Below are 26932 nucleotides of genomic sequence, written 5' to 3'. Positions count from 1 at the left end.
AGAAACGCCCACTGACGGATTCTGCCAGCGACTGAACAGCCACGGAGTGGATGGCTGTCCAGAGAGAAATGGTTTAACCAGCCAACCTAACCCAGAGCGGCGGCAACTTACACACAAGCAACCCCTAAAGCCATTACGCAAGCAATAGGTTCTAGTAATGCAAAACAACAGTTCACACCCACCAGCCTTCTGACTCACGGGTGGGGCAGACCAAGCTGCCCTTCAGCTCTGAACTTTCAGGACAACTGGCAATTAAACCTGATTGTCCTCTTCAGTGTTGCAATTCCAAAGTAGACAATTCTGAGGGAAATGAAGCCTTGGCCTGACTCAGGATAAGGAGGGTGGAGCACAGGAGTGGTCGAGTCCCTGCTTTGCATGCAGAAGGCGGCAGGTTCAATCTGCAACATCTCTAGTTAAAAGGATCAGATGGGAGGAAGATGGCAAATACCCTCACCTGAAGCCCAGGAGCTCGCTGGACCAATGGTCTGATTCACCCATCCTGTGTTGGGTGGATTCTAGCTTTATAGAAACACCCCTTTCTTTATTTTGCAGTTCGCTATTGGGTCACTCATGGATCTTGTTAAGTTTCTTCTTTGTTCGTAGCACGGCAGTTTGGGACAGATCCATACTGTGAACTGTGCTTGTGTCTTCTGCATACCAGGCATGTGCCCCACCAACAAGCTATGGCTATGCATGTAGTACATTGGTACTCCAGCTCTTGCACTAGCTCTCCATGGTCTTCTAGGTGTTGCTGAAGATGTTGGCATTGACCTATAAAGCTTGAAGTGACATACTTAAGATTTGTCCCCAGTTTCTCTTTTCCTAATCTATGGGATTTACCAAAACTTCTATCTTCAGTGTACTATCTGTGCACCAAGTCTAAAATGGCAAACAACAGAGGCACAACTCCATTTGCTCTGGAACTTCCTGCCCTGTGAAGACCCTAGCGGTTAAAATGGCACAGTAAAATGCCCTTAACTTCAGGCTGAAAGGGACAGCTAGTAGATTTTAAAGCTGTGGGATACTGGGGTTGTCTGTGCTTTCAGGGGATGGAATAAAGGTAAAGGTAAAGGGACCCCTGACCGTTAGGTCCAGTCGTGGCCGACTCTGGGGTTGCGGCGCTCATCTCGCTTTATTGGCCGAGGGAGCCGGCGTACAGCTTCTGGGTCATGTGGCCAGCATGACTAAGCCGCTTCTGGTGAACCAGAGCAGCGCACGGAAACACCGTTAACTTTCCCGCCGCAGTGGTACCTATTTATCTACTTGCACTTTGACGTGCTTTCGAACTGCTAGGGTGGCAGGAGCAGGGGCCGAGCAACAGGAGTTCACTCCGTTGCGGGGATTCGAACCGCCAACCTTCTAATCAGCAAGTCCTAGGCTCTGTGGTTTAACCCACAGCACCACCTGCGTGTAGACAAACAGCATGGTCATGGTTATTGGAATTTTTGGGGCACAATCCAGTTTAGAGTTAAGTATGCTTAAATCCCCTGAAATCATAGGCTTAAGTAAATCTATTGACTAGTACCTTTTGAGGGTTGTTGGATTTTAACATTTTTATAATCAACAATTCAATTAACCCTTCTCATTACAATTCCCCCCTCTATCCTCAGGCTATATTTTCTAAAGTGAAGGTGGTGAGAATTGAGAAAGTGGTTCCAACAGTTTGTATGCATTAAGGAAGTCCATTCAGTTATGAGGGGAGGGGGAGATCCTGCCTTTCCCTTTTGTCAAAGTCTGTTTGAATCCCTGGAAGTTTTCATTCCTGATGCAAGTAGCAGTTGGGGGAGATTTACATCAGGGAGGAACGACAAGGGGGAAATTACTTATTCCCAGAGATTGGGGCTATTCAGTAGGACTTGAAATTTCAATCTAGGATACAGTTTTCTCTTCAAAGATATGCACAAACAACAATGCTCCTGATGTTTACTATACCACTGTGGGGAGACTGAGTCCCCTGATTTTATTGCCAAAATTCCTAAAAAGCATGGAACAGTCTCTGGTATCACACCAACAAATGCAATGTATTGATGGGTTTGCATATTCTCCTTCCTTTACTTGGTGTTTTCCTTCCCTCCTTTGCTGGAGTTTCTTTCCTTTCACTGCATGGGAAAAGTTGTGTCAGCACTCAGGTCAGCAACCTGCTTGGATACTCCAGCTGTGCAAGAGTCCTTTTGGAAATCACAGAACCAGTCCCTAAGTAAAGAAGCACCAGGAACTTACACATCTTAGTGACTGCAGTTCCAAAATTGCTTCCATTGCATGAGGAGAAATTATACATGTTTGCCTGACATAATATTTCCTTCCATTTAATGTAACAGGATTGGCCTTCAATTCTTCCTGAAGCGAATAATTCTCCCCCTCCCCTTCCTTGAAGAATTGACCCTGTGGGAGACAGGGTCTCCTTTGAAAACCTCATCCAGCTCTATTCATGCACGAACGAAGGCTCTTTACCATAAAGGATGCTGAAATATCAAATCCAGAAGGGCCCTGTATGCTCAGAGGCCCTCTGTGTGCTGCACGGATTTGACTTATTTGTTACATGCAGCTATAATACAAAGCACGAACCAGAAGTACAGCATTTTTCAGTAACTATAAACAATATCTATAAATCAAAGATACAAAAAGCTCAGTTAAAAGTCATTACTTAAAAAAAAGAATCAGTGTAAGAGTGTGATAAGAAAATATACTGTAGCACCTTTGCAAAGAGAGAGGGAAAGAAAATGAGGTCACTTTGGAACTCAATGCAGTGGGCTATCTGGCTTCTGGCAGAGATTTGGTCTGTGTTCACCAGGAACCCCCTTACACAGGCACAGTAAACCAGTCTGAACGGCCAGATACTCTTTGGGAGCAGAGTATGGACAGGAAAGGGAAGACGGGATGAAAGTTGTTCACGTGTGAAAACAGAAAAGCCAGTTATCAAGATCGTGAGGCACAGCAATATCCCGTGGAATATATGCTTAGCCATAGGCACTTCCTTTCCAAGTCCCTGCAGTTATGGTAGTAGCTTTTAGGCTGTCAGCAAAACTCAAGAGAGGCAGCAAGATCCCACACAGGATATGAGCTCAGGTGTCAGGGATGCTACACCCTATGTGCCAGAGCTGGAATTATTTGTGGTCCTCACTAATGCCCTCAGTTCAGTTCCTTTCCTCATTGTAAAAAAACCAACCATGATACAGAGGGGTTTCTCTTAAATTTTAAAAGAACCTATTTTTTTCTTTGCCCCCCTCCCATTGCTATACAATGTAAATATCTGTGACTGGGCAACAAGTCCTACACACATTTGCATATTGAAATCAGCACTGAATGAAGACTGGTGGGTGAGTCAGGCAACACACACCGGCTTCGGGCATCTTCCACTTGCGCCTTTCGCTTACATCTCTTTGGTGGCTGTTCGCTTGGTCTTCTCAGATGTCTCCTGGAAAGGAAAAGGAGAGAAATCTAATGCTTGCACTGTGATTTCACAAGCTGGTGCCAGGGTAGGGTGCCCACAGAAAGAAAAACCTGCTTATCTGGTCCGCTTTATATACTCATTTCTTATATTAATCACAGGACACAGTTCTTCCCCCACCCCACTAAGATCTGTCTGGGATGAAAACATGCTAAATAGGGAGCTGGAACAAATTTTCAAAATGTTTCCGTTCCAGAACTGTTGTATTAGGACCCAGAATCACACTTCTGATTTGAGTATTTGTCTATGTCAGGGGTCAGCAACCTTTTTCTGCTTAACTATGAACCATCTAACTGATCCATTCTGAAGGAAATCAGCCCTGAGTGCTCACTGGAAGGACAGATCCTGAAGCTGAGGCTCCAATACTTTGGCCACCTCATGAGAAGAGAAGACTCCCTGGAAAAGAGCCTGGTGTTGGGAAAGATGGAGGGCCCAAGGAGAAGGGGACAATGGAGAACGAAATGGTTGGATAGTGTTCTCGAAGCTACCAGCATGAATTTGACTAAACTGCAGGAGGCAGTGGAAGACAGAAGTGCCTGGCGTGCTCTGGTCCATGGGGTCACCAAGAGGCGGACACGACTAAATGACTAAACAACAACAATGAACCATCTGCAAAGGCCCCCTTGAGGGAAGTTTTCCTCTCTCTTGTAACACTAGTACTCAGGGCCACTTGATTTGTGGGATGCTATCCCCAGAGAGGCTCCCTGGGCACCTTCATTACATATATTTAGGCACCAGGTGAAAATGTTTCTCTTAGGCTTAGGCTGACTGAACATTCAACGGCCATTTAAATGTGTTTGTGAAATACTGGTTTGTTCCTGTTTTTGTTTTATTATGCATTTTGGGTTCTCTTTTTTATATTGTGAAATGCCTTGTTATCTTCAGGGGAAGGATGGTATACAAATTTAATAAATAATAGTAGTAGTAGTATTAATAATTATAATTATAAAACACAACACAAATACATCCCATCAAGCACTGCCCACTAGTGTTGACAAGATACATCAAAATGGATTTTGGAGGCATAAAACCGGAAGTGCTTATGTGTGGACAAAGGTGCACAAATGTACACATGCAAACAGTGACTCGTGTATGTGTTAAAGCTCTAGTGCGGACCCAGGCGCAGGGCAAGGGGTTCTGTCCATTTGCCTGCATAAAATTCCTTCTTGACTTTGGTGACCCGGCAAGTCACTAAAACAAAACTGGCATGAGTTATGTAGTATCCCTAGTTATTCTCAGCAGCCTCCAATAGGTACAGAATCTTATAGCTGTTCAGCAGAAAGACCTATAGAAATAAATATATAGCCAGCAGGTTTGCAAGGCAAAGAAATCTCTACAGTCCCCTTCCAACCTGATGTTTTTGCAGCTCCTGAACATATCTGGCCAGTTCTTCTTCAGTCATCTTATCTTCAGGCTGCTGCCCTTCAGACGGCACTTTTTGGTTCTTGCCTACAAGGATAAGTGGATTACACAACTGTCACAGTCGGCAGAATACAATGTTTAGGAAATTCAAGGCAAAGAGGGTAAGGGTAGAATCAGAGCACGTTCTACCACCACATCAAATTTAACACAAAGTGTTGGCTCTGTTGACCAGAAGACAGAAACCACTGAGGTTGAATACTAGCAAGGAGAAAGAAGTAGGCTTAGAAATATCTCCATACATATCCTATCATAGAGGTGTTCATGGTGAAATTCATAGACACACCAAATTAGTCTAACCTTTGCAAAAACCCAATTCCAGCTGCCCAGTCGTGGTCTTTGCAGGAGCTGCAGAACCCTGGGGTAAGCAGCAAGAATACTGAAATGAACTTCCTTAATGCACCCAAGAACTAATGATGAAACCAGTTCATCTCATTCTCTTCCCTCATCCCCACCTCCTTGGTAAGTATCTTGCAACCATTCACACAACCTCCCCAAGCTTGCGACAATCTTCAGGTAAAACAGTGGCACGCTACTAGACCCCGTCTGCCACTTGGGGCACTTGCTTACTACTTGGTGCAGCCACTTAAAATTCTCGCTGATGAGCTCATCATGGCAGCCTGTCATCCTGTCAGACCAGCCTTTTCCAGCAGCAGTTAGTGAGAAAATTGAATGGGCCAGTCAAAGACTGAGAGGTAAAAGTACTGCCACTGGTTTAAAACATGATGAAGGAAAGGCAGATCATCAGTTTTATGCCTGGCATGTAGTGAGATTCGAAGAGAGGCAGAAGGAACGGTTACAAGACTAAAACATAAAAGAGCTGGAGTTCTCCCCCTTATAATGGGATCAGTAAGAGGAAACATAATCAAAGGGACTCTCCTCGCATAATAATAAGATGCCATCAAAAAGGAGCTGGGGTTTGGGCAGCTGAATAAATGCAAATTTTAAGCTGATCAAAGGCAACAGTGCGGTGCAGTTTTTCTAATTAGCTTATAGTTTACTGCCGCTTTGTGTGCCCCCTCCTGGCCATCAGTGTTGCAGCACCTGCTATTTATCCTGCCTGTTCAGTTCTTCAACCTTCCCACTTGCTCTCCTGGGCTTAGATCTAGAGGGTAAGTGGTTTAAATTGCCCCATGTCCTCCTCAGCTTTGGCTGAACAAAGGCACGAGCTCCCACCTCCTTCAGCCATGTGCAACAGCGAAGTTTCTCAGGAGCTTTCTCCTTTCTCACAAGACACGTTGCCCTTTAGCTCTCAAAATGAACTGCCTTGCACCCTGGACATGGTATGCTGGGCCTTCATCTGCCATGGCAGCCTTGGGGAAATGGACCACCCTGAGGGTACAGGCAAGGTCACGGGTCAAGATCAAGAATTTAATGTCATTCAGCAGAGTCAAACCAAATGCATCTGTGGTTGTTATGGAAGGGAGAACAAAAGAGCAAACAGCCTCTCCTCTTTTGCTCACCTAAGTTATTAGTGTTGCCATCATTTCTTTTCCACTCATGGAAGGGTGGACCTTTTTCTATTGGACATTTCTATTTCTATGTGGAGCAGACAGTGGGATCGCTCTTTCCACTCACCCCATTCCACCAAAATTCCGTTGTTCTCCCTAGTTTCCAACTGGCAGTGCTAAGTTGGCATTTGGCTTTTCAGAACTTTCTTTTGATACAAATTACAATCTAAGAGTCATGTTTACATGTCCTATATATTTGGAAAGCTGCTTGTTTATCTTTTTGCTGTGCATTGGGACTCCTCCTAAGATAGTGTAACCTAATTTTGCATGAGGGTTCCTGGGGTAAGAGAGGAACAGGTTTTCATCTCCTAAGATAGTAAAGGGACGCCTGACCATTAGGTCCAGTCGTGGCCGACTCTGGGGTTGCGGCGCTCATCTCGCTTTATTGGCCGAGGGAGCCGGCGGACAGCTTCCGGGTCATGTGGCCAGCATGACTAAGCCGCTTCTGGCGAACCAGAGCAGTGCACGGAAACGCCGTTTACCTTCCCGCCAGAGCTATTTATCTACTTGCACTTTGATGTGCTTTGGAACTGCTAGGTTGGCAGGAGCAGGGACCGAGCAACGGGAGCTCACCCCGTCGCAGGGATTCGAGCCGCCGACCTTCTGATCAGCAAGTCCTAGGCTCTGTGGTTTAACCCACAGCGCCACCCGTGTCCCATCTCCTAAGATAGTGTAACCTAATTTTGCAGGAGGGTTCCTTGGGTAAAAGAGGAACAGGTTTTTATACAGACGCACCTTGGTTTTTGAACAGCTTAGTTCTCGAACATTTTGGCTCCCAAACACCGCAAACCAAGAAGTGACTGTTCCGGTTTGCAAACTATTTTTGGAAGCCGAATGTCTGATGGGGCTTCAAATTGGCTGCAAGAGCTTCCTGCAGCCAATCAGAAGCCGTGCTTTGGTTTCCGAACGTTTTGGAAGTCAAACGGACTTCTGGAATGGATTCCATTCGACTTCCAAGGTACAACTGTACTCCATTTTGAACCAGGTCCCATGGTCCTTTGATGCCTTCAAATAATTAATGGCCAAGTAGTCCCCAGAACTGAAGTGACCAGAATAGAACATTGGGAGTATACTGGGTAGTGGGAGAAGGGTCTCTTCTATCACGAAAACAACATTTTTCCGATTTCCAGGCTATAAAATAACTGATCCCAGACCAAAGATGGTTCATGGGATTTCGATCTGGAACTCCTTCTGCATTCAAGTACTTAGAGCAAAAGCCAACAGTCCAGAGATCACATTTCTATCCTCTGAGGAAGAAAGATTGTTCTGAAATGATCCAAGATTTCCTGGGTTGACATACCTTCACAGGTCATGGCAGTACACACCCAGTTCCCACAGGCACAGACACAACGGTTACACTCCACTTGGGTCTCTGCTCCATCCTCATAGGTTTCATCTTCCAGGGCACATTCTAGAAAGATCACAGAGAATGGAATATCGTCTCAGTGTACAGTGGTACCTCTGGTTACAAACTTAATGCATTCCAGAGGTCCGTTCTTAACCTGAAACCGTTCTTAATCTGAGGTACCACTTTAGCTAATGGGGCCTCCCGCTGCCGCCGCCGCACAATTTCTGTTCTCATCCTAAGGTAAAGTTCTTAACCTGAGGTACTACTTCCGGGTTAGCGGAGTCTGTAACCCGAGGTGTTTGTAACCCGAGGTACCAATGTATATGAAACCTGTGGCTTAGTGTGGAATGTGGCTTATAACATATGGATAATGATAGAGCAGACTAAAGATTAATGACTAATCAGAGACAGGTTGATAAGACACTGGCTGGTTTTTGAGACACAATTCCAGCCCTCAATCTTTCTGCTCCTTCTACTCTTTTAGGAACCTCAGTCTCTCTCTGTGCAGAAAAGGTGTTCCTACTTTTTTCTGGTGGGTTGAAGGCTGGATTGAGGCATTTCAAAAACTCATTGAAGCTAAGCTTCCAATCAGCATTTTCATCAGAGAGCTCAATGAGGGCATCTACGCAGAGTCCCCTGCAAGAAACACAAAAAATACAAGCATCAGCCTAGAAGACATCACAGCAAAGCAGGAACGGCTACCATGTTTACAATGAAATGTTGTCAAATCGTTTCACTTGGATTTTCTGAACATGTGAAGCAGCCCGCCAGATTATCGGCATTCAGTGGCTGCTGATTCCTCCTATGGTCTAAACATGAGCAACTATTCCTTCTCAGGTAACTTGACAAGCTCCACAACCATCACTGGCAGTTACTAAACACTTTTACAGGCAAATGCAGAAGAACAGGAATGTAGGGTTAGGTTCAAATACTTGGCCATTAGTCTTGCTGCTTTCAAAGCATAGGTGACAAGGTTTTTTGCCCGGCAAAGGCCAAGAACGGGAGCTTCCTGACAGGTTGGTCTACTGTTTGAATCAGCAGGTTTCCAGATCATGACTAGAACCACCCTGTGATATGTACAAGCTAACAGTGCACTGTTTTTGCTTGTGTTCCTGTAAAGGAGGGGTGGACCGTGGGCCTAATTAGATCTGGAACGGGTCCCAATTTGATCAGGGGAAAGAATCATGAAACTAAGTGTCATTTGTAGTTTGAATCTCATCCGCTTTGATTTCTGCCCCAAACTACCTGAGCAACTTGTTGGTCTCTTGATTCACATAGGTGGTGATGTTGACCGCTGTCTCATTCTGTTCCACAAACTTCAGGAACTCACTGGAATCCAGGCGAGAATCCCCATCATCGAAATTCTACAGAAGTACAAAGCAGCATGCAAGGAAGGCTGAAAACAACAGCGCTGCTTCTGTGGACCATTAGCTATTTCCTTTCATGACTTCCACCACTTGTTCACTTGAATGTAGCAGTGGATGACATGGAGGGGCTCTGTCGCTCACCTGACGTCCATGCAGGTGGGGGAGGAGTATAGTGGGGGGAAGGCTAGTGTGGTGTCAGCGCACTAGGAGGAACACTGGACTGACTCCATCAGTGTGTTTGTTCTGCGAGCATTCATGTCATGCTTCAGAGATGCACCTTTGGCCGTGCATCAGCAGAACAAAGTGATTAGAGTCTCTTACCAGTTTAAGAGTGTTTAATGATCACAGCAAAAGAACACAGCAGCCATTCTCAGAGCGAAGGTGCTCCCCATTAAGTTTGCCTCCTCCTTCCCCCGAGTCATCGTCACTTCCCCTTCTTGCAACCTGATCTCCCAACCAGTGAGCCCCCGGCGTAGCAACCTTACCAGCTCTCCTTGCCCTTGGAGAGACAGTCTGGACCCTCTCTAGCGAAGGGGAGTCGGTTATCTCTTTTCCTGTTCTGCTTCTTCTAGCTGTTCCTCACTCAGCTCTTCCCAGCTGTTGTTTTCTGAACTATGTCCCTCTGCAAACCAATTCTCTAAATCTATGGTGCTCCGCTGTTCCTGAGCAGCTTCAGGATCCTGCTCAGGAGCAGGAAGAGGGGGAGGTTCCCACCATTCCTCTTCAGAGCTGTAATCCTCAGTCTGGTCTCTGGCAATCCAGCTACCATCACATTGCTCCCTTTCACCACCTGGCTATGCTGGAGCGACTCAGCCAAACAGCAGTCAGGTGAGTGGCACAGTCCCACCATTCACCACCCCCCGCTGCTTGATCTTTATTTGTCAAGTACCTTAATCACCTCAACTGTAATTGAGACGGCATACAGAGTATTATATGGCCATACTGGCCACCATAGGAGTCCACTCCTAGGGGGCTGTGGGGGCTCGGACCCCACAATAAAATATTTGAGGGGGTCTGGCCCTCCGCAAAGTTGATGGGCATTCCCATACAAATGGGATGTGTGCACTGCGTCACGTGGTTGATTGTGCAGGGCGGGACTTCCCTGGGCCCCCACAATATTTTATTCAAGTTGGCACCCCTGATGGCCAGTGAAGTTTAGAGACTACAGCTTGACACTTTCCTTTTAGGGGGATGACTTGCTGGATACAACTTGCTCATGTTCAGGTCTGAATGAATGGAAGCCATATGTGCAGTGGGGAACAAATTCTCTCCCAAATCTGATTAGCTTGACTTCGCTGCCTCAGACCTCTACAGTTTTTTTCCATAATAAGCTGCTTAATTTTCTGTCTTATTGACAGGGTCCCAACACTGTTTGTTATTTTTAGATTGTGTGGGAGACTGAGTTATACTTGACACAGTTCCACACACCCCAGGGCCCGCTGTTGTCTGAGAGTATTAAGCTAAGTCTTGCACATTTATCTGCAACTCAGGCATAATTGTTTTGTTGAGAAATAACAGTTTATCCAACATGAATATACAGGCCAGAATAATCTATAATATGGTGATAGTGACTCTCCACGAAGCTGTTTTGTCTTCTGAATTAGCCATGTGTTTACTTGACGATTTCTCATTCATTTACCATCGTGATTGAAGGCTGCTAGAAGATCTAATGGAGGGTTTATTATAGAAGCCTATAATCTGATCACATCTCTTTTGTAAATATAGAAAAGCAAGTGAAGGCTAAAGGCAGAGGTGAGAATGTAGAATATTCACAAGCTAGTTTGCCAAACAAATTAGTGATTCAGGAAAGTTCACACTAATACTCTGAAGCAAATCTCTAACCACCTCTCCCATCAGTTCACCATTTCTGTTTTTCTTCTCCTGCCACCTGTACCTTGAAGTACTTGTCTAGGATTTCAGTGTAGTTGTTTCCTTTAGAGAACCAGCCATCAGGAATGATCTCAGTCTCAAGCCACTGGATGACACGACGCCGGAGTTCGTCTCGGTCAGTCTGGTAACAGACAACTATTGAGTGACAAGAAGAGGGGAGAGTTGGACCAGGAATGTCAGAGAGATACAAGGAATTGAAAGTGGGGGAGACAGGTAGATGGCAGGCAAGAAGCAACGCAACGTCTCTTCATCTCAAGAGGAAAATGGATCAGAAATCAGCAGACTCCCAGCTTAGGGAGTGAGAGGCCATGTTTATTTTCCTCTGCTGTTGAGGCACATGAGAAACTACCACTGATTACGCACAGTGCTATTTTCAATGGGCAAGATGAACAAAATAAATTCTATGTTTTATTTCTTCAATCTGGTAATCCAGAATATTAAAGGTGACAGTTCAGGAGCAGACAGAAGGCAAAATCTCTTTTGCCATTATCCACTGATCCTCAGTCAACCAGCTAGGCTTCATTTTTCATATTCTACTTGGCGCATTTCTGTTACTGTTTTTTATTATCAGCCCGGTGAGGCACAGTAGCCAACTACAATTGAACTGAGACTCAAAACAGATAAGAAAAGGTAAATTGGGGGGTGGGGGAGAGACACAAATTCCCTTATCCTTGAATTTTCCACATAAGTAAGCACTGCAGCTCAAGACACAGAACGTAGCTTAACCCCTTTTGTGAGAAGAGTGCCGTGCCCATAAGTGAGATATTAACAATGATATGTTGAAAGAGGCAGTGAGGAAGGTGACTCATAGCCAGTTGGGATATAGAAGTTCCACTCTGTAAACACTTTTCCAGACAGGATCTGCACTTGAAGGGCATTCGGACACTTTTCCTTTGACCTATATTGAACAAATGTAACATGAGGAACAGCCCACAGACTGCACAGCACAGGCAAAGGCATATTTACCTGGACTTGCAGCGGAGTTCTCAGGCTTCTTCTCTATTTACAGAAAGAAATAAGAAAACTTCAGATTGAAGGTACTGTAATGGTTTATGGTTTTCCTGAAGTACACCTCATATCTCCCCCAGACATTGCTGGGGGTGGGGGGCAGTATTCAACTAACCCATCCCATCAATTCAATTAATTTCTCCGTGTGTAACAGGGCTTCCCCCCACCCACCCACCCACCCACCGCCCTAGTTCAGAGTCTGGGTGTCTTGCCTAGAGGAATCAATAAAGGCATTTTCAAGTGCAATGGTGCTCACATGGCACTGCACTGGCAACCCTTGAGGAAACTACAGTGGTACCTCGGGTTAAGTACTTAATTCATTCCAGAGGTCCGTTCTTAACCTGAAACTGTTCTTAACCTGAAGCACCACTTTAGCTAATGGGGCCTCCCGCTGCTGCCGCGCCACCGGAGCACAATTTCTGTTCTCATCCTGAAGCAAAGTTCTTAACCTGAAGCAATATTTCTGGGTTAGCGGAGTCTGTAACCTGAAGCGTATGTAACCTGAAGCAACCAGTATTTTTTATTCTTTATTGCACAATACAGTAATTTATTTAGAAGCTTGAATGAATACAAAGGGGAAATAAGGATTACAAATTATCCATACTACAACAATGTGTCATATATTAGAATTGGTATAAATGAACACAACGCCGTGTTGGTGTTAACTAAAGATAAAACGAAATATCCAAAAATGCAGCACTCATTTCTGTATGCTGCTTTAACACAGCACACTTTTATACAGATTTAAAAGGTCTGTAACCTGAAGCGTATGTAACCTGAAGCGTATGTAACCCGAGGTACCACTGTACTCAAAAGTTTAACATCCTTTTCTTGACATTTTGGTTGACCCTCCCCCATTAAAAGTATTGCCCAACTTTTGATTCTGGAACGTGATGGTGATGTTTTCCCACTTACTGTCAGCTGCACTGGAGGTCAGGTAGAAATATAAGTATTGTAAACGAACAGCTTGTCCCTTACAGTATTGCAAGGGATGTTCATGAGGCAGGACTCAGTAGCATATGCAGCTGTTCTTCTAGGGCTCCTACTTTCACCCGAGTTCAGCCACAAAACACTCAGCCAAGCTCCAGGGAAATCATCCCTGGTATGGCTGACTGCAGATTGTAAATTCCACCTACTATTGACATTACTTCCCATATCTTCCTCTATTTCCTTGTTACTATTCTGTCTCACAAGACCAGAGAGCGATGTTTTTTCACCATAGTGCGCCACAGTCAGGGCTGCACTGCAATGGGCTGGGTCAAAAGTCTTATGTCACAGTGACAACCGGCTCCTTGCTTTGTTGCCCTCACTTCTGGGGCCATCCAATAATAATAATATTATAATAATTTATTATTTATACCCCGCCCATCTGGCTGAGTTTCCCCAGCCACTCTGGGCGGCTCCCAATCAAGTGTTAAAAACAGTACAGTGTTAAATATTAAAAACTACCCTGAACAGGGCTGCCTTCAGATGTCTTTTAAAGATAGGATAGCTGCTTATTTCCTTCACATCTGAAGGGAGGGTGTTCCACAGGGTGGGCGCCACCACCGAGAAGGCCCTCTGCCTGGTTCCCTGTAACCTCACTTCTCACAGCGAGGGAACCACCAGAAGGCCCTCGGCGCTGGATCTCAGTGTCCGGGCTGAACGATGGAGGTGGAGACACTCCTTCAGGTATACAGGACCTTCAGGTATACAGGATCCAACACACTCTTTAGCAGCAATATTCATTGGAAACAGGCAGTGAATGTTGTGGCACATTAAGTCATGTGCCTTTGAAAAACCAAAATGGTTATCTGGTGCCAGAATTCCCAAAGCTGGATTGAATTCTAATGTCCTCTAACCCAGGACTTCCTGGAGTAGTAGTTGTTCCAGGGGTACCCCAAACCCAAGGATCCGACTCACCTTTGCAGTGACCATCATAATCCACCTGAATTTTGGAGCCAGTGAGGCAAGCATCACGATGCAGCTCACAGTGGTTCAGGTATGTCTTGCCGTTGCTGCCACAAACTGGCCTTTTGTGAGGCTTGCATCTCTGCAACAGCAACAAAAAGAAAATGACAGATCCAATATAACTAGGCTCCAAAGGTGGAAGGAGACACACAGGGCATAAAGATAAGCAGTTTCACACAGGCAATATAAATTAGGAGGGCTTGAGAGGGAAGCCCAAACTACAATTTACATAAATCACAGTTTGCCCAAGTGCAGGATTTTCCTTCCAGAATAGTGGGAACTTCCCCACCCACTACAAATAGCAGACATGAGGGGTCCAGTTTGGATTGGCACCACAGTGGGGAAACGTAGTCAGATCAAGGGTTACAACGCACAAAGAAATAATTCATCAACAAACAGAAACAAAGGATCAAGACATGTCTAGGTTTTGATGAGATTAACTTCACAGTCTGAGTTTGTCCCAAAGCTCATGAATTCTTAAACTAATTCAGGGAGGGCCTGAATAGGGCAAGTGACATACAGGATAAAATCATATGCATACATTGTTGCCGCATGTTTTTCTTCCCTGATTAGAAGACATCCGCCCTCATTCTTCAAATCCCTCCTCAAATCTTCCACAAAGCCTTTAGCCATCCCCAGTGCTTTTTTTCTGGGGGGGACGCAGGGGTACGCATACCCCTAAACATTTTGTGAATCTTTGTACTTTTCTCCATTTACTATATTTATTTTCCTCGATTTGAACTATAAAATGGTGATTTTCTTGAATAAAAATGTGAGTACCCCTAAACATTTTTTTTTAAAAGCACTGGTTATCCCTGTTTTCCTGCCAACCTAGCAGTTCGAAAGCACACCAGTGCAAGTAGATAAATATGTACCGCTCCGGCGGGAAGGTAAACGGCGTTTCCATGCGCTGCTCTGGTTCGCCAGAAGCAGCTTAGTCCTGCTGGCCACATGACCCAGAAGCTGTACGCCGGCTCCCTCGGCCAATAAAGCGAGATGAGCGCCGCAACCCCAGAGTCAGTCACGACTGGACCTAATGGTCAGGGGTCCCTTTACCTTTACCTATCCCTGTATTAGCTTATTGCAGGGGTCAGCAAACTTTTTCAGCAGGGGGCTGGTCCACTGTCCCTCAGACCTGGGGGGGGGGACTATATTTTTTGGGGAAAAGAACGAATTCCTATGGCCCACAAATAACCCAGAGATGCATTTTAAATAAAAGCACACATTTTACTCATGTAAAAACACGCTGATTCCCGGACCATCTGCGGGCCAGACTGAGAAGGCGATCGAGCCGGATCCGGCCCCAGGGTCTTAGGTTGCCTACCCAATGGCTTATTGCTTTAGTTCTCATCCTTTATGGAAAACTAAGCCCCACTACATGTAACTTACTGAACTGAAAGCATTAGTCTCTCCCTATTTGTGCTTATTTACATCTTCTCCCTCCTCTTCTTCTATCGCTTCCTGCTATAATGTGGGCAATATATATTGTGGGCAAATGCACATTAGGGAAACCTACGTTAGTGAAACAACATCTAATAATGACAATCATTGTCACAGGCTGCATCAAACAGGTGCTTATGACGGTTCGCTAAGTACAGTGGTACCTCGGGTTAAGTACTTAATTCGTTCCGGAGGTCCGTTCTTAACCTGAAACTGTTCTTAACCTGAAGCACCACTTTAGCTAATGGGGCCTCCTGCTGCTGCGCCGCCGGAGCACGATTTCTGTTCTCATCCTGAAGCAAAGTTCTTAACCTGAAGCACTATTTCTGGGTTAGCGGAGTCTGTAACCTGAAGCGTATGTAACCTGAGGTACCACTGTATACTCCACATACCAGTCAGAAGACCAAAATGATTTGGAGGGAAGCAGCATAATAGGATGTGCTGTTAAGTGCTCAGGAAATGTGATGTTGGTACAATGAAAGAGCTACCTTGAAAGAAGACTTGAGTCATCGATGCAAAAAAGAAGCATACAGTGGTACCTCTGGTTACGAACTTAATTTGTTTCGGAGGTCCATTCTTAACCTGAAACCGTTCTTAACCTGAGGTACCACTGTATGTAACCCGAGGTACTGCTGCATATGCAACAAACCAAGAAGGCTGTGCAGAAAATCCCTAGGATCACAGAGGAAGCAGGAGGGAGCACACATCAGCCACTACCACTACGCGTGCTGGTTCTCCACATCTGGGATGACACCAGCCTTTGATCTCAGCGGTCCCAGGACTTCGCTTACCTCAATGCAAAGACAGGTGGGCTCACTCTTCTCTGTCACAGCACACTCCCGGCCAGCCCCACAGAACACATTAGCACAGATTTTAGATTTGCTCATCGGCTCTTCCTGCAAGGCATAAAAGAAAAAAAATAGTTTGGAGGGGGGGAGAGAAGCCTTCTTCAGATAAAGACTGTGTCTTTTATTTAGCTACTACATTGATATTCTGCCCAATAATGAAAGTTACGAGTGGCCAACAATGAAAGAAAAACTTTAAGAGGTAAAAACCCCAAACAGCAACCAATAATTGCAAGCTTCTCACAGATCTTAAAAGTTCCAGAAATATCAGAAGAGCCACAGATCACTAGCAGATTGAACAAGCCTTTGTGGGTGATTTGTTGACTTTAGCTGGCAGGTGTCAATCAAAAAGTTATTGACACCTTCTCAGTGCCTTTGCCAGAAAATGGATTCTAAACTACGTGGTTACATGCACATCTTTAAATGTTGCAGCTTTTCCATCAATCCGATCTGCTGCTGTCCTAAGATATCTTTCTCAAAATTAAAATTGAACAAAGGGTGTCTTTCTTATTCACTGGGAAGCACAGCAGTTAAAGCACTAGGCTGTGAGCTCCTGTTGGCAAAAGGCCACTTTGAGAGGATGGGCCACAACAAGCCAATTAGTCGGGGTGGGGAAGCAGTGGCCCTGCAGATGTTGTCAGCCATGCTGGCTGGGGCCAATGGGAGTTGCCATCCCACAACATCTGGAGAACCACAGCTTCCCCACCCCTTAGCACAAGTTGGTCTGAGAAGCAGAGAAAACAGAAAAGTTAACCTCTGCTCTCTAAGCAAAATTTCACAAGCCAAGATGCACTAGAATAACCAGAGAAAATATTAAGGCTACCAAGGTGCGTTTTTCAAATTAGACAGGGAAGTTTTTATTGTTGATTCAGAGCCATCTCTCAAAACAGAAGAGCCAGGTCTGTGCACCTGTGGTTATGTGTGTGTTATTGTGACCATAAAGAAGGCTGATCGCCGAAGAATGGATGCTTTTGAATTCTGGTGCTGGAGGAGACTCTGGAGAGTCCCATGGACTGCAAGAAGGTCAAACCTCTCCATTCTGAAGGAAATCAGCCCTGAGTGCTCACTGGAAGGACAGATCCTGAAGCTGAGGCTCCAAGACTTTGGCCACCTTGTGAGAAGAGAAGACTCCCTGGAAAAGACCCTGATGTTGGGAAAGATGGAGGGCACAAGGAGAAGGGGACGACAGAGGACGAGATGGTGGGACAGTGTTCTCGAAGCTACTAACATGAGCTTGACCAAACTGCGGGAGGCAGTGGAAGACAGGAGTGCCTGGCGTGCTCTGGTCCAGGGGGTCACGAAGAGGCGGACACGACTAAACGACTGAACAACAACAATTGTGACCTGGAGTGCAAGGAGACTGGCATTAATGCCAACCCCCTTCACAACAGTCTGAGCAAAGGGGAAATAACAGCTTTGAGTCTATTAGTTCAAGCACCCCACGAAGCTTCTGTATTAAAATGTCCAACTCTGACAATGTTTTCCCAGCTTGTCATAAATGTTTCCCCACCCTGCTTCACTTTCCGAGACCAGCCAAGCGCAAACTCCACCCATCTTACATCTTACATTCTTGGCTCTCATACTTTCTAACAAAAACCAACTGCAAAATACACCCCCAGGAGGAACGAGGTCGCTGCCTATTCAGTCAGAGCTCAAGTCTCCAGGAGGCTGGCCAATCAGAGCATTCCAGAGTTACGTGGTCACAGGGGCTGAAACCATTGTTTCAAAGGAGCAAGAGCCTCCCAAAGGATCTGGCTGCACAACCCAGGACAGCAGAACATGCAGCTCCCCAACCCTGTCAGAAGATTGGAATGCCCTTTAAAAGGCAATATTGCAAATGTGGACCAGGAAAGTCACAGCAATGTTTTTATTCCTCTCTTAGCAGCTTTTGAAACTTTCCTAGCACCAAACAGTTGAAACCACATGAATGCAACAAAGACAATGGAAAATCAAATGCTGGAAGCTTCCTCCCCTTGAAGTGCCTCTACTAAAATGTTAAAATGCTACGAACTTAAAAAATAAAACCCATTCCATGTGCTAAACTTAGGAAATCAGAGCACATTTTAAGGAGGACTTAAAGCTCGATGCCTAGACTTTCTTTTACAAAACCCCACTCTTGGAACAATCTGAAGGCATCGAATTGTTTATGTAAAAGGTTACATAAGAACATTGAATCTGCATATTCTTAATATTCTCAAAAGCTCCAGCCTGATATAAGAGCTCTCGAAACAGAAGTGAAGATCAGGCAGCAGGCCAGGACCTGCCCTAGGCTTAGGTCACTCTGCAGAAGAGTTTATCTTCCCTCTTCACCAGCTGTTTTGCAGTTCAGTTCTTCTGAAGCCTTCCCAGAAAACTGGCCCCAAACCATCTTATTCTTTACAATTATATTCTACCTTTCCTCCAGGGAGCTCAAGGCAGCCTACATGGCTTCTCCTCCATTTTATAATCACTGCAACCCTGACAGACGGCAGTGAGCTTCATAGAACCTGCACCATCTTAGTCTGGCTCTTCAGGAGCAGACCTTGTATCATTTAATGCCAGCTAGGAGCAGAGCAGCAATCCAGCCTCACCTCACATGTGTTCGACATCTACCACTTCAACCAGCAAACACACAACTGCTAATGGCAAGTGTGTGTTGTGCAACACAATGCATGCCTAAGTATGCTTACTCAGGAGTGTGTTCCACTGTGTTCAGTGGGGCTTCCTCTCAAGTAAATGTGGTTATGATTTCTTCCTAAGACCATCTTTAAAACTAAATTTATTCACAGCGCTGATCAAAATTCCAGGTCAAAAATCAAAATAGCACTACTAGGGCCACACTATTGGCCCTCTGACCAAAACAGTGACAATGACCCTGAAATACAAAAAAGGGATCAGGGAGGCAACTAAAGTAGAAGATCTTCATGCACAGGAAGCCACATTCCTGCATGTGCACACAACTCCCTCTCTCACACACATTCAAGATGTGTTGCTAACACACTTAGGAGAAGTTAAGGCACTTACAGATTCACTCAGTGTGATGAACCCAGAGCGAAGTGCTCCAGAAGCTCTGCATCTTGGTAATCAAGATAGCCCCACAATTAATTGATAGTTGCTGTAACGATGAGCTCCTATATAAAATCATAGAACTGTAGAGTTGGAAGGGATCCCTAGAGTCATCTAGTCCAACCCGCTGGAAGTTGGAAGGGATCCCTAGAGTCATCTAGTCCAACCCGCTGCAATGCATTTGCCACCTATGCCCTCATCAGGTCAAGTGATGCAAAGTCCTGCCCAAAGTGGCATTTGCTGCTTTGTGTACAAAGAATGTATAAACGTTTGCTTGGGCGCAGACTGGTCACGGCAACCTCTCATAGTTGCAGTGTCCGTCCTGCACCTGTAAAGGCAATGTGACTGCACAGGCTATGCTGCAAGCTTACATTTCCTTTTTTTTTAAAAGCGCTAGAACCGATCACTGGCATTTTTGATGTCCTTCTTAAGTATACCTGCCCTGCTTTGGTCTGGTGGACCAGGATACTCAGGCTCCAAAAGATGGCAGTGGAGCATCATCGAAGGATGTGGGAGGAGCCTGAGAACTGATTTGGAAAAACAGCTAGATGGCAGCATTGTCCCTCCATCAGTTGTTCGCTACAACTACCTCCTAACTGCTGTGTGCTGATGAAACAAGTGGGGCGAATGAGTTTGAGTTCTGTAGTAGTGATGGCTGCAAAGAAATAGCATTTCTCTGCCACCTTTGCATTTGCAGAGTTGCCCAACGGAGCTTTTTCAAGCAGTCAAAAGTCCTGCTACATCTTGGTCCACTCAGTAGCCTTTTGTGACCAATTTGCACAACACTTTACAGATGAATTTGCCCAGTTGCATGCCGACACAGAGGTCAGTTAGTTGATATAACTTTGGCTCCTGCTTATCCGGTTTCATTTATTTATTTAGATTCCCCCCCCCCCCATTCTGCCCTTCTAATGCTCATGCCCCCACTTTGGGTGGTTATTTGCACAGCCCAGGGAAATGGACAGACAGGATCCTTGGAGGGGAGAGACCTCCTTGGTGTGAGCGATTCTAGAAGCTGCCCGGGGGACTGGTCAACAGGATAAGGGCATTCATAACTGTCTCCTTATTCCAAGAGGATGTGATATTGCAAAGTTTAACTACTGCAGAGCTCTCTCCCTCCACCAACTCTCTGATACACATGAGAACTTTGTCTTGAGCAAACTGTACTGGTGGAGCAATACTCCCTCCTCTTAGCAGCTGGGATCAGCTTCTTCCACATCGGAGACGTGAGGGTCAGCTGGAAAGCTCTCTGCTGGTGAGCGCCAGGCCCCCCATTCCAACCACGGATGTGAAAGCCAAGCCTTCATGAGGACTTTCTCCCTTGCCGCATCACAGCCTGGCCACACAGAACAGAACAGTCACTGCACAGACAGAGTCCCACTGCAACTCCCTACAGGGACAGGGGACATATTGTCTCCATCACAGCAGGAGGGAGGTTGAAGCAAGAACATCTGTAGAGCACCACTCCCTTTCTCCCAATTCCTTTCCCCGAAACACTCACTGTTCACCCAGGTCCAGACACCATGCATTGCAGCCACTGATCAATGTTTGCTTGCCTACTCAAGGCTCCAGGGAGTGAATACCTACAAAGGTGGCATGAGCTTCTCCTTTACAAGAAAAGCTACCTCCCGTTTAAGGGCAGATTAAACAATTCCATTTTAGCAAAGGCATAAACAGGCAGACATATCTTGACCATTTTACGAATGTGATGAAAAACTGATGTACTTAATAAGAGAACTGTTACTTTGGCAGGAAGATTATATGGTTTCTGGTTACAAACCTTTTTCTTATGCAAATAAAGCAATTTACTGATCAAAGGTGCTCTTGTTCACCTTGCCATTACCATCCTTGCCAACAACAGCATCCAGAGCTGTTCAGGAACAGCCAAGAGTTCTCACAACCTGTCACATTTTCCAGACTCCTAAGCACCTTTCTGCCAAATTACAGCCAAAGAGGTCACAATATGTAGCACATTCTTTCTTGGCTACATACTGGAAAGGTTTTGCACAAAAGCAGCTCAAACCAAGTGGTGAAAAAGCTGCTTGCTTTCAAAGACATTAGAGGCATTTCTGTGCTACAATTTCCCCCGTTTGGGAGCTTGTGGTGATCAGTGGAGCAGACCAGACTGCTGGATTAATCTGAGAGCGTGGCCAAGAAAAACTCTCTCCAGCAAGACACACTTAAGAGTGCACTAAGGAATCCCAACATTTGCAGAGAGAACGATCTAATTCTCAAGTGACACCTCCTGATGAGTATCACTCCCGAGTCCTCTGCACATGGTGAGCTCAAGCACTGCGGCAGGGGAAAAATTAACACCGGCATTCCAGCCCTCTTCCACTGGCAGAAGACTCTACTCCTACGCCAGTGGAGCACGGCCAGCACATAGGACAAAAAGTCGGCAGAGGGGGAGGCATGGTGAACAAGGAACAAAGCTCGGGAGGAATCCTGTGCTTACTCAGGGCTCATTCCTACTCACTGTGATGGCACGGCAGTAGCATCCTGCAAAAGCTGTCATTAACATTAAAACACACCTTTTGGAGACCATTTAGGTTCTCTCAGCAGGGAGCCTTGCCAGGTGCCTAGCCTGAAGTTTTCCTAGTGACAAGTGAAAACTTTTTTATTTGCCTTTGACTTTTGGCTCAGGGATGGGGAACCTGCAGCCATTCAGATGTTCCTGGACAGCGTGACCAGAATGATGGGAGCTAGAATTCAGCAACTAAGGGTGCAGGTTTAGAATCTGTTTTAGAATCTGTACACTTTTAATCAGACTCTGATGACCTCTTTTTTCTAGGCTCCTCTCCTGCTGTGTTCTCTGGTCTCAGGGCGTAGTTTGAAGGCACGGGAGTCAACCTCCTTGCTGAAGCTAAGCAAGTGTGCCAGGACAGAAGACTCTAGGGAAGCCATGCGCCCATTGCCTTGAGTCCCACAATGGAAGAACAGCCAGAAGCCAATGTCATAGACAATTCCGTGTTTTTCATGTATCATTTTTCAAGTCGTGTTTTAAAATATTCTGCCAGGCACATGGAGAAGCTTTTACTTGAGAGTGGGGTAGAATATGGGGGTAGGGGAGTGGAAGTGGAAGTGGAAGAAAGGCTGCAATAGAGGTCATCCCTGGGGATACATTGCCCTGCAGTAAAAGCGCCTTTTTGCCTCCACTTAAATCATTTTGCATGTTGTTGTTGTTTTGCAGGGGGGAACAGGACAAATATGACAATGACAACCTAAGTACCCAGCTTTCTCTTATCCAAAGGAAACTAAACTTGGTAGCAGTGCCCTTGAACATATCGTCGCTTAGAACTGGGGAACCATATTTCGGTACCTTTTACCGAAAGCCTTTATTTCTGTTTTGTTACCGGTCCAAAGCCGAATTCACCATCTGCAGTTAATCTATAAAAAAGGGGCAGCGGGCAGCCCACTAGGGACCTCCGACCTCCAGAATGCATATTCTGTCCTTTTTGCCTGCTAGCCCACAGCAGCTTGAGTTTATTTTCTTTAAATCACTTCCACATTTCCCAGCCGTAATCATCAAATATTTTGCCTCTGACCTCATTTTCAGGGAGGCTGCAACTCTGGGGATTCAGACACCGTTCCTTCATTCCTGGTCAAACAAAACGTTTGGCTTTTGAAAGAGAGAAGAGTCCCAGCGAAAATACTTGTGGAGAAGCAGATGATCCTCTAGCAGGGCTTCCAAATTTTCTTTTTTTAAAAGAAGGTAGGTGGTGGCACCGCCAAGGCTTTATGAGGAGACCTCTGAGACCTCATTTCACTCACCAGTCTCCTTAAGGGACCTCACCGTCAAGCTGAGGACTGCTTCCCCCAAAGGAAAGAAGAAAAGCTGTTTCTTAAAAGAAAGGAAAGCCATCTTCTCTTCCACATGGAAGCAGAACTACAGTGGCACCCTGGTTCTCAAATTGGAATACCCTTGGGACTCAAACAACTTGGAACCCAAACACCGCAAAGCCGGAAGGAAGTGTTCCGGTTTGCAAACTTTTTTCAGAAGCCGAACATGCTCCATTTTGAGTGATATGCTCCTGATTTGAGTGTTACACTGAGGTCTGTTTTTGCTATTTATTTTACGTTTTCATCGCTGCGGCTCTCTTTCTGCTTTTGTGACTGTGTGGAGCCCAGTTCAGCTCCTGATGGATTGACTGCATGACTGCAAATACATCGTTCATTGCTTTCATTTTATGGATCCATGCTCTCGTCAGATAGCAGAATTCATGTTCAATTGCTGTTTTGGGGGTTGTTTTCCAGAGTCTGGACCGGATTAGTCCGTTCTGCATTCCTTTCTATGGGAAAGCGCGCCTTGCTTTTGGGACGCTTTGGTTTCTGAACGGGCTTCTGGAAAGGATGAAGTTTGAGAACCAAGGCGCCCCTGGATCAACTCTCTTTGGCCAAAGAAAAGTTCTTTCTGGCTGGAAAAGGCCCCCCGCTTCCCGAGCTTCTCCCGCCCGCTTTTGTTCCCCCGCCGGCGGCCTCTGGCATGCCAGCCCCTCCTCTCTCCCCGAGCCGCGAAGCTCCTTCTGCCCGAGACCGGGCCCGGGGGCGCCGGCTTGGCCGCCTCTCCCCCCCTCCCTCCCTCCTTCCCGCCCGCCCGGCAGCTCCTACCTCCGCCCGGAGCCCCAAGAGGGTCCCGGCCAGGACGGCCACGGCGAGGCTCCTCCACAGCTGCTGCAACTGAGGAAAAGAGAAGAGGAGAGAAGAGAAGCTTAGTCGGACGAGGGGAAACTTGCCCGCCGCCGCCGCCTCCCTCCCTCCGGCCTCCCTCACCATCTTGGCCGGCTCCTCTTCGGGCGGGCTGCTTGCTCGCGCCTCTGCCTCTCTGCCTCTGGGGCCGCGGATGCGGAGGGAAAGGCGGCTCCTCCCCTCGCGGCTCCCCTCCTTCTTCGTCGCCTTCTCTTTCTTCCTTCCTTGCTCCCTTCCCTCCATCCCGCCCCCTCAGCGCAGGGAGGGTCGTCTGGCTCCAGGCGGCGGGGCGAGAAGGGGCGCGGAGCCGGGGGGGGACTGGAAACATGGGGGGACCAGTTTCCCCCCGTTTTTCCCCTGGGGAGAATGGGGGGGGGGGAAATGTGTGTGGAATTTTCAAACTATATCAAACTGCTTTTTTCGATTTTTCCAGAAAAAAACCCCTGGTTTTTACTGGTTACAGATAGGTAGCCGTGTTGGTCTGCCATAGTCAAAACAAAAAAATTTTTTCCCTTCCAGTAGCACCTTAAAGACCAACTAAGTTAGTTCTTGGTATGAGCTTTCTGGTATGTGTATCTGAAGAAGTGTGCATGCACACGAAAGCTCATACCAAGAACTAACTTAGTTGGTCTTTAAGGTGCTACTGGAAGGGAAAAAAAATTACTGGTTTTTACTGGGGTTTTTCCCCCATGCTTGGATCCCAATGTGCCCCCCTTCAGTCTCTGCATGCCCCTGCCTTCATGGGGGGGCATCGGCCGCCCCTTCGCCAGCCCCCACTTCCTTCCTCTCTCAATTCCAGCACAGCCTGGAGAAGAGAAAGGAGAAGCACGGACTTCGCCTCTCCTCGCCCACATGTCGAGCAGCTGTGCTGAAGATAAGAGAGAGAGAGAGAGGAAAGGGCAGGTGAACTTCCCCTGGTCCCACTGATGCACCGCAGTAAAACTGAGGATAGAAGGAAGTCAGAGAAGCTGGCCAAGGTAGAAACCTCAACTCAGGCCTGATTTATGAGTTGGGAAGACAGCATTCTTGCTTGCGCATTGTTCAGTGTAACCAGCTTCATGCTTCAATTGGGCTCTCAAGAGCATGGCTGTTCAGCTACCTACTTATGCTCGGAACAATGCATGTATTTCAGTGGCATAGCAGCATTTGCCGGTGCCCGGGGCACGTGTGAGCAGTGGCGGGGTGTGGAGGGTGAGCGGAGCCAGCCCAGCCCTCACCACTGGAGTCAACAGGCCACGCTGTGCCACCAGCCTGCCTGCGTAGGGGGGAGCCCAACCAGCCGACACAGCCCTTGGCAGGTGAATCCCCTCGACACCCACAATGAAGGAGTGCCCGGCCAAGCCACGCTGGGTCACCCCTTGCCCGTCTCCATAGGTGGCCATTCAGCAAGGGGGCTGGGGATGCGGCGTCAGGGCCAGGTCACACCCCGGGGTCCAGAGCCCCTGGTGGCAGGCAGGGCAAGACAAGGGTCTTGGGGTGGTGTGGAGGTGTGTGTCTGGTTTGCACCCCCTTAAAATTGTGTGCCTGGGGCCACACTTCCTCCCAGTCCCCCAGACTACGCCCCTTATGTGGTTACAAATCATTTGCCTCCTTGCATCATGATTTCCCTGGCATCCTCTCCTTGGTATGACCCTGGAGAAATCCAATACTTGGTCATTCTTTTATTGAGAATTGCTTCTGGATTCCGTATATCTGCCATGTGATACATATACCTTTTGATCTGGTCCACTCTTGACACCTGGCAGGTGCATTTAGTGTAGATTGCTTCTGGAGTGATCTCTCATTTCCCACGCACCTATCAACCATGTTCACAGAACCATGGGCGTAACCAGGGGGGGCAGGGGGGCAGCTGCCCCCCCCCACAGTGTCAGGTTTGCATTTTTTTTGGTACAGAAAGTATTGGTTTAGAGTGTAGAGATATTTTCTATTCTATTTAATTCAAGAAGGTTCTGGAAGCTTCTCTGTGTGATACAAGCCTGAAGTTTCTATTCCGCCTGGAAACAAGGAGAAGGTTCCTGACATTTGGGTTATTCCTTCAGAGAAGCTGATTGCAGCTGCTTTAAACTGGTCCTGTTATCTTTCCATCTCAAAGTCAGGCTGCGTACAATAGCAGCCCAGAGGAACCTGGTTTTCACTGTCTCTCATTCCTTCTGGTGTGGGGGTCTGTATATAGTATGCTTAGTGCTAAGGTTTTAGTCTTTACTGCAGCTGGATTTTTGCTACGCCAAACCTGAGCTTATGGAATCGAACTGTTATGCTCATTTACCTTCAGTAAACTCTGCTGAAAGGAGCTGATTGCCTCTGAGTTATCATTTGGGAACCCTGCATCATGTTTGAGCTTGCACTCTACAAATTACCATATTTTTTGCTCTATAAGACTCACTTTTTCCCTTCTAAAAAGTAAGGGGAAATGTGTGTGCGACTTATGGAGCGAATGCAGGCTGCGCAGCTATCCCAGAAGCCAGAACAGCAAGAGGGATTGCTGATTTCACTGTGCAGCGATCCCTCTTGCTGTTCTGGCTTCTGAGATTCAGAATATTTTTTTTCTTGTTTTCCTCCTCCAAAAACTAGGTGCGTCTTGTGGTCTGGTGCGTCTTATAGAGCGAAAAATACGGTATATGTTGAGGTCTGCTCTGGAGATCAATAGGGAGCAAAACTATGACGCAAGTAAAACAATAGAAATCAGTGAAGTGACCAATCGGGTTGGCTCTGCCTCCCAACTAAGTCTGCCTCCCCCCAACAAAAATCCTGGCTACACCCATGCATAAAACCATAGAATTCAAAGGGACCTCAAAGGTCATCCAGCACATCCCCAATCTACCAGTGTATCATCCACGATCGGAAACCAGCCTCTGCTGAGAAACCTCTGTTAACAGAGAGTGTGCGACATTCCACATGAGTCTGTTCCACCACTGAACACTTGTGGCCATCTGGAATTTTCCTCATGCTCAATCTAAACCCCTTTCCCCTTCATT

At 46.5% G+C, this 26932-nt stretch overlaps 1 protein-coding gene across 1 annotated transcript; it reads right to left on the bottom strand.

The window, feature by feature from the left end:
- Positions 1-1922: 1922 nt before the first annotated feature.
- On the bottom strand, positions 1923-24092 carry FSTL1 (follistatin like 1). Its single transcript, XM_083593857.1, has 10 exons — positions 23880-24092; positions 16173-16277; positions 13894-14023; positions 11950-11982; positions 10988-11118; positions 8972-9090; positions 8250-8362; positions 7679-7789; positions 4800-4897; positions 1923-3415 (listed from the first exon to the last, which is right to left on the bottom strand). Exons 1-10 carry the CDS (start codon positions 24042-24044, stop codon positions 3371-3373), a joined length of 1050 nt encoding a protein of 349 aa, XP_083449983.1. The 5' UTR covers positions 24045-24092; the 3' UTR covers positions 1923-3370.
- Between the last annotated feature and the right edge of the window lie 2840 nt (positions 24093-26932).

This window comes from Podarcis filfolensis (assembly GCF_964270895.1).
Source record: "Podarcis filfolensis genome assembly, chromosome: 17".
In the NCBI taxonomy this organism is placed as follows: domain Eukaryota; kingdom Metazoa; phylum Chordata; class Lepidosauria; order Squamata; family Lacertidae; genus Podarcis; species Podarcis filfolensis.
Note: the sequence above shows the minus strand (reverse complement) of the source record. Positions and strands in the feature narration are given on the sequence as shown.

What these genes read in the sequence shown, in the direction of transcription:
- FSTL1 (XM_083593857.1), bottom strand. Translation starts at nt 24,044, where the DNA reads ATGGTGAGGGAGGCCGGAGGGAGGGAGGCGGCGGCGGCGGGCAAGTTT. An exon ending in TCCTAGACAAGTACTTCAAG is followed by an intron (nt 9,091 to 10,987) that starts GTACAGGTGGCA and finishes GTACTTCTGTAG; the next exon opens with AATTTCGATGATGGGGATTC. An exon ending in TACTGCCATGACCTGTGAAG is followed by an intron (nt 4,898 to 7,678) that starts GTATGTCAACCC and finishes TTATCCTTGTAG; the next exon opens with GCAAGAACCAAAAAGTGCCG.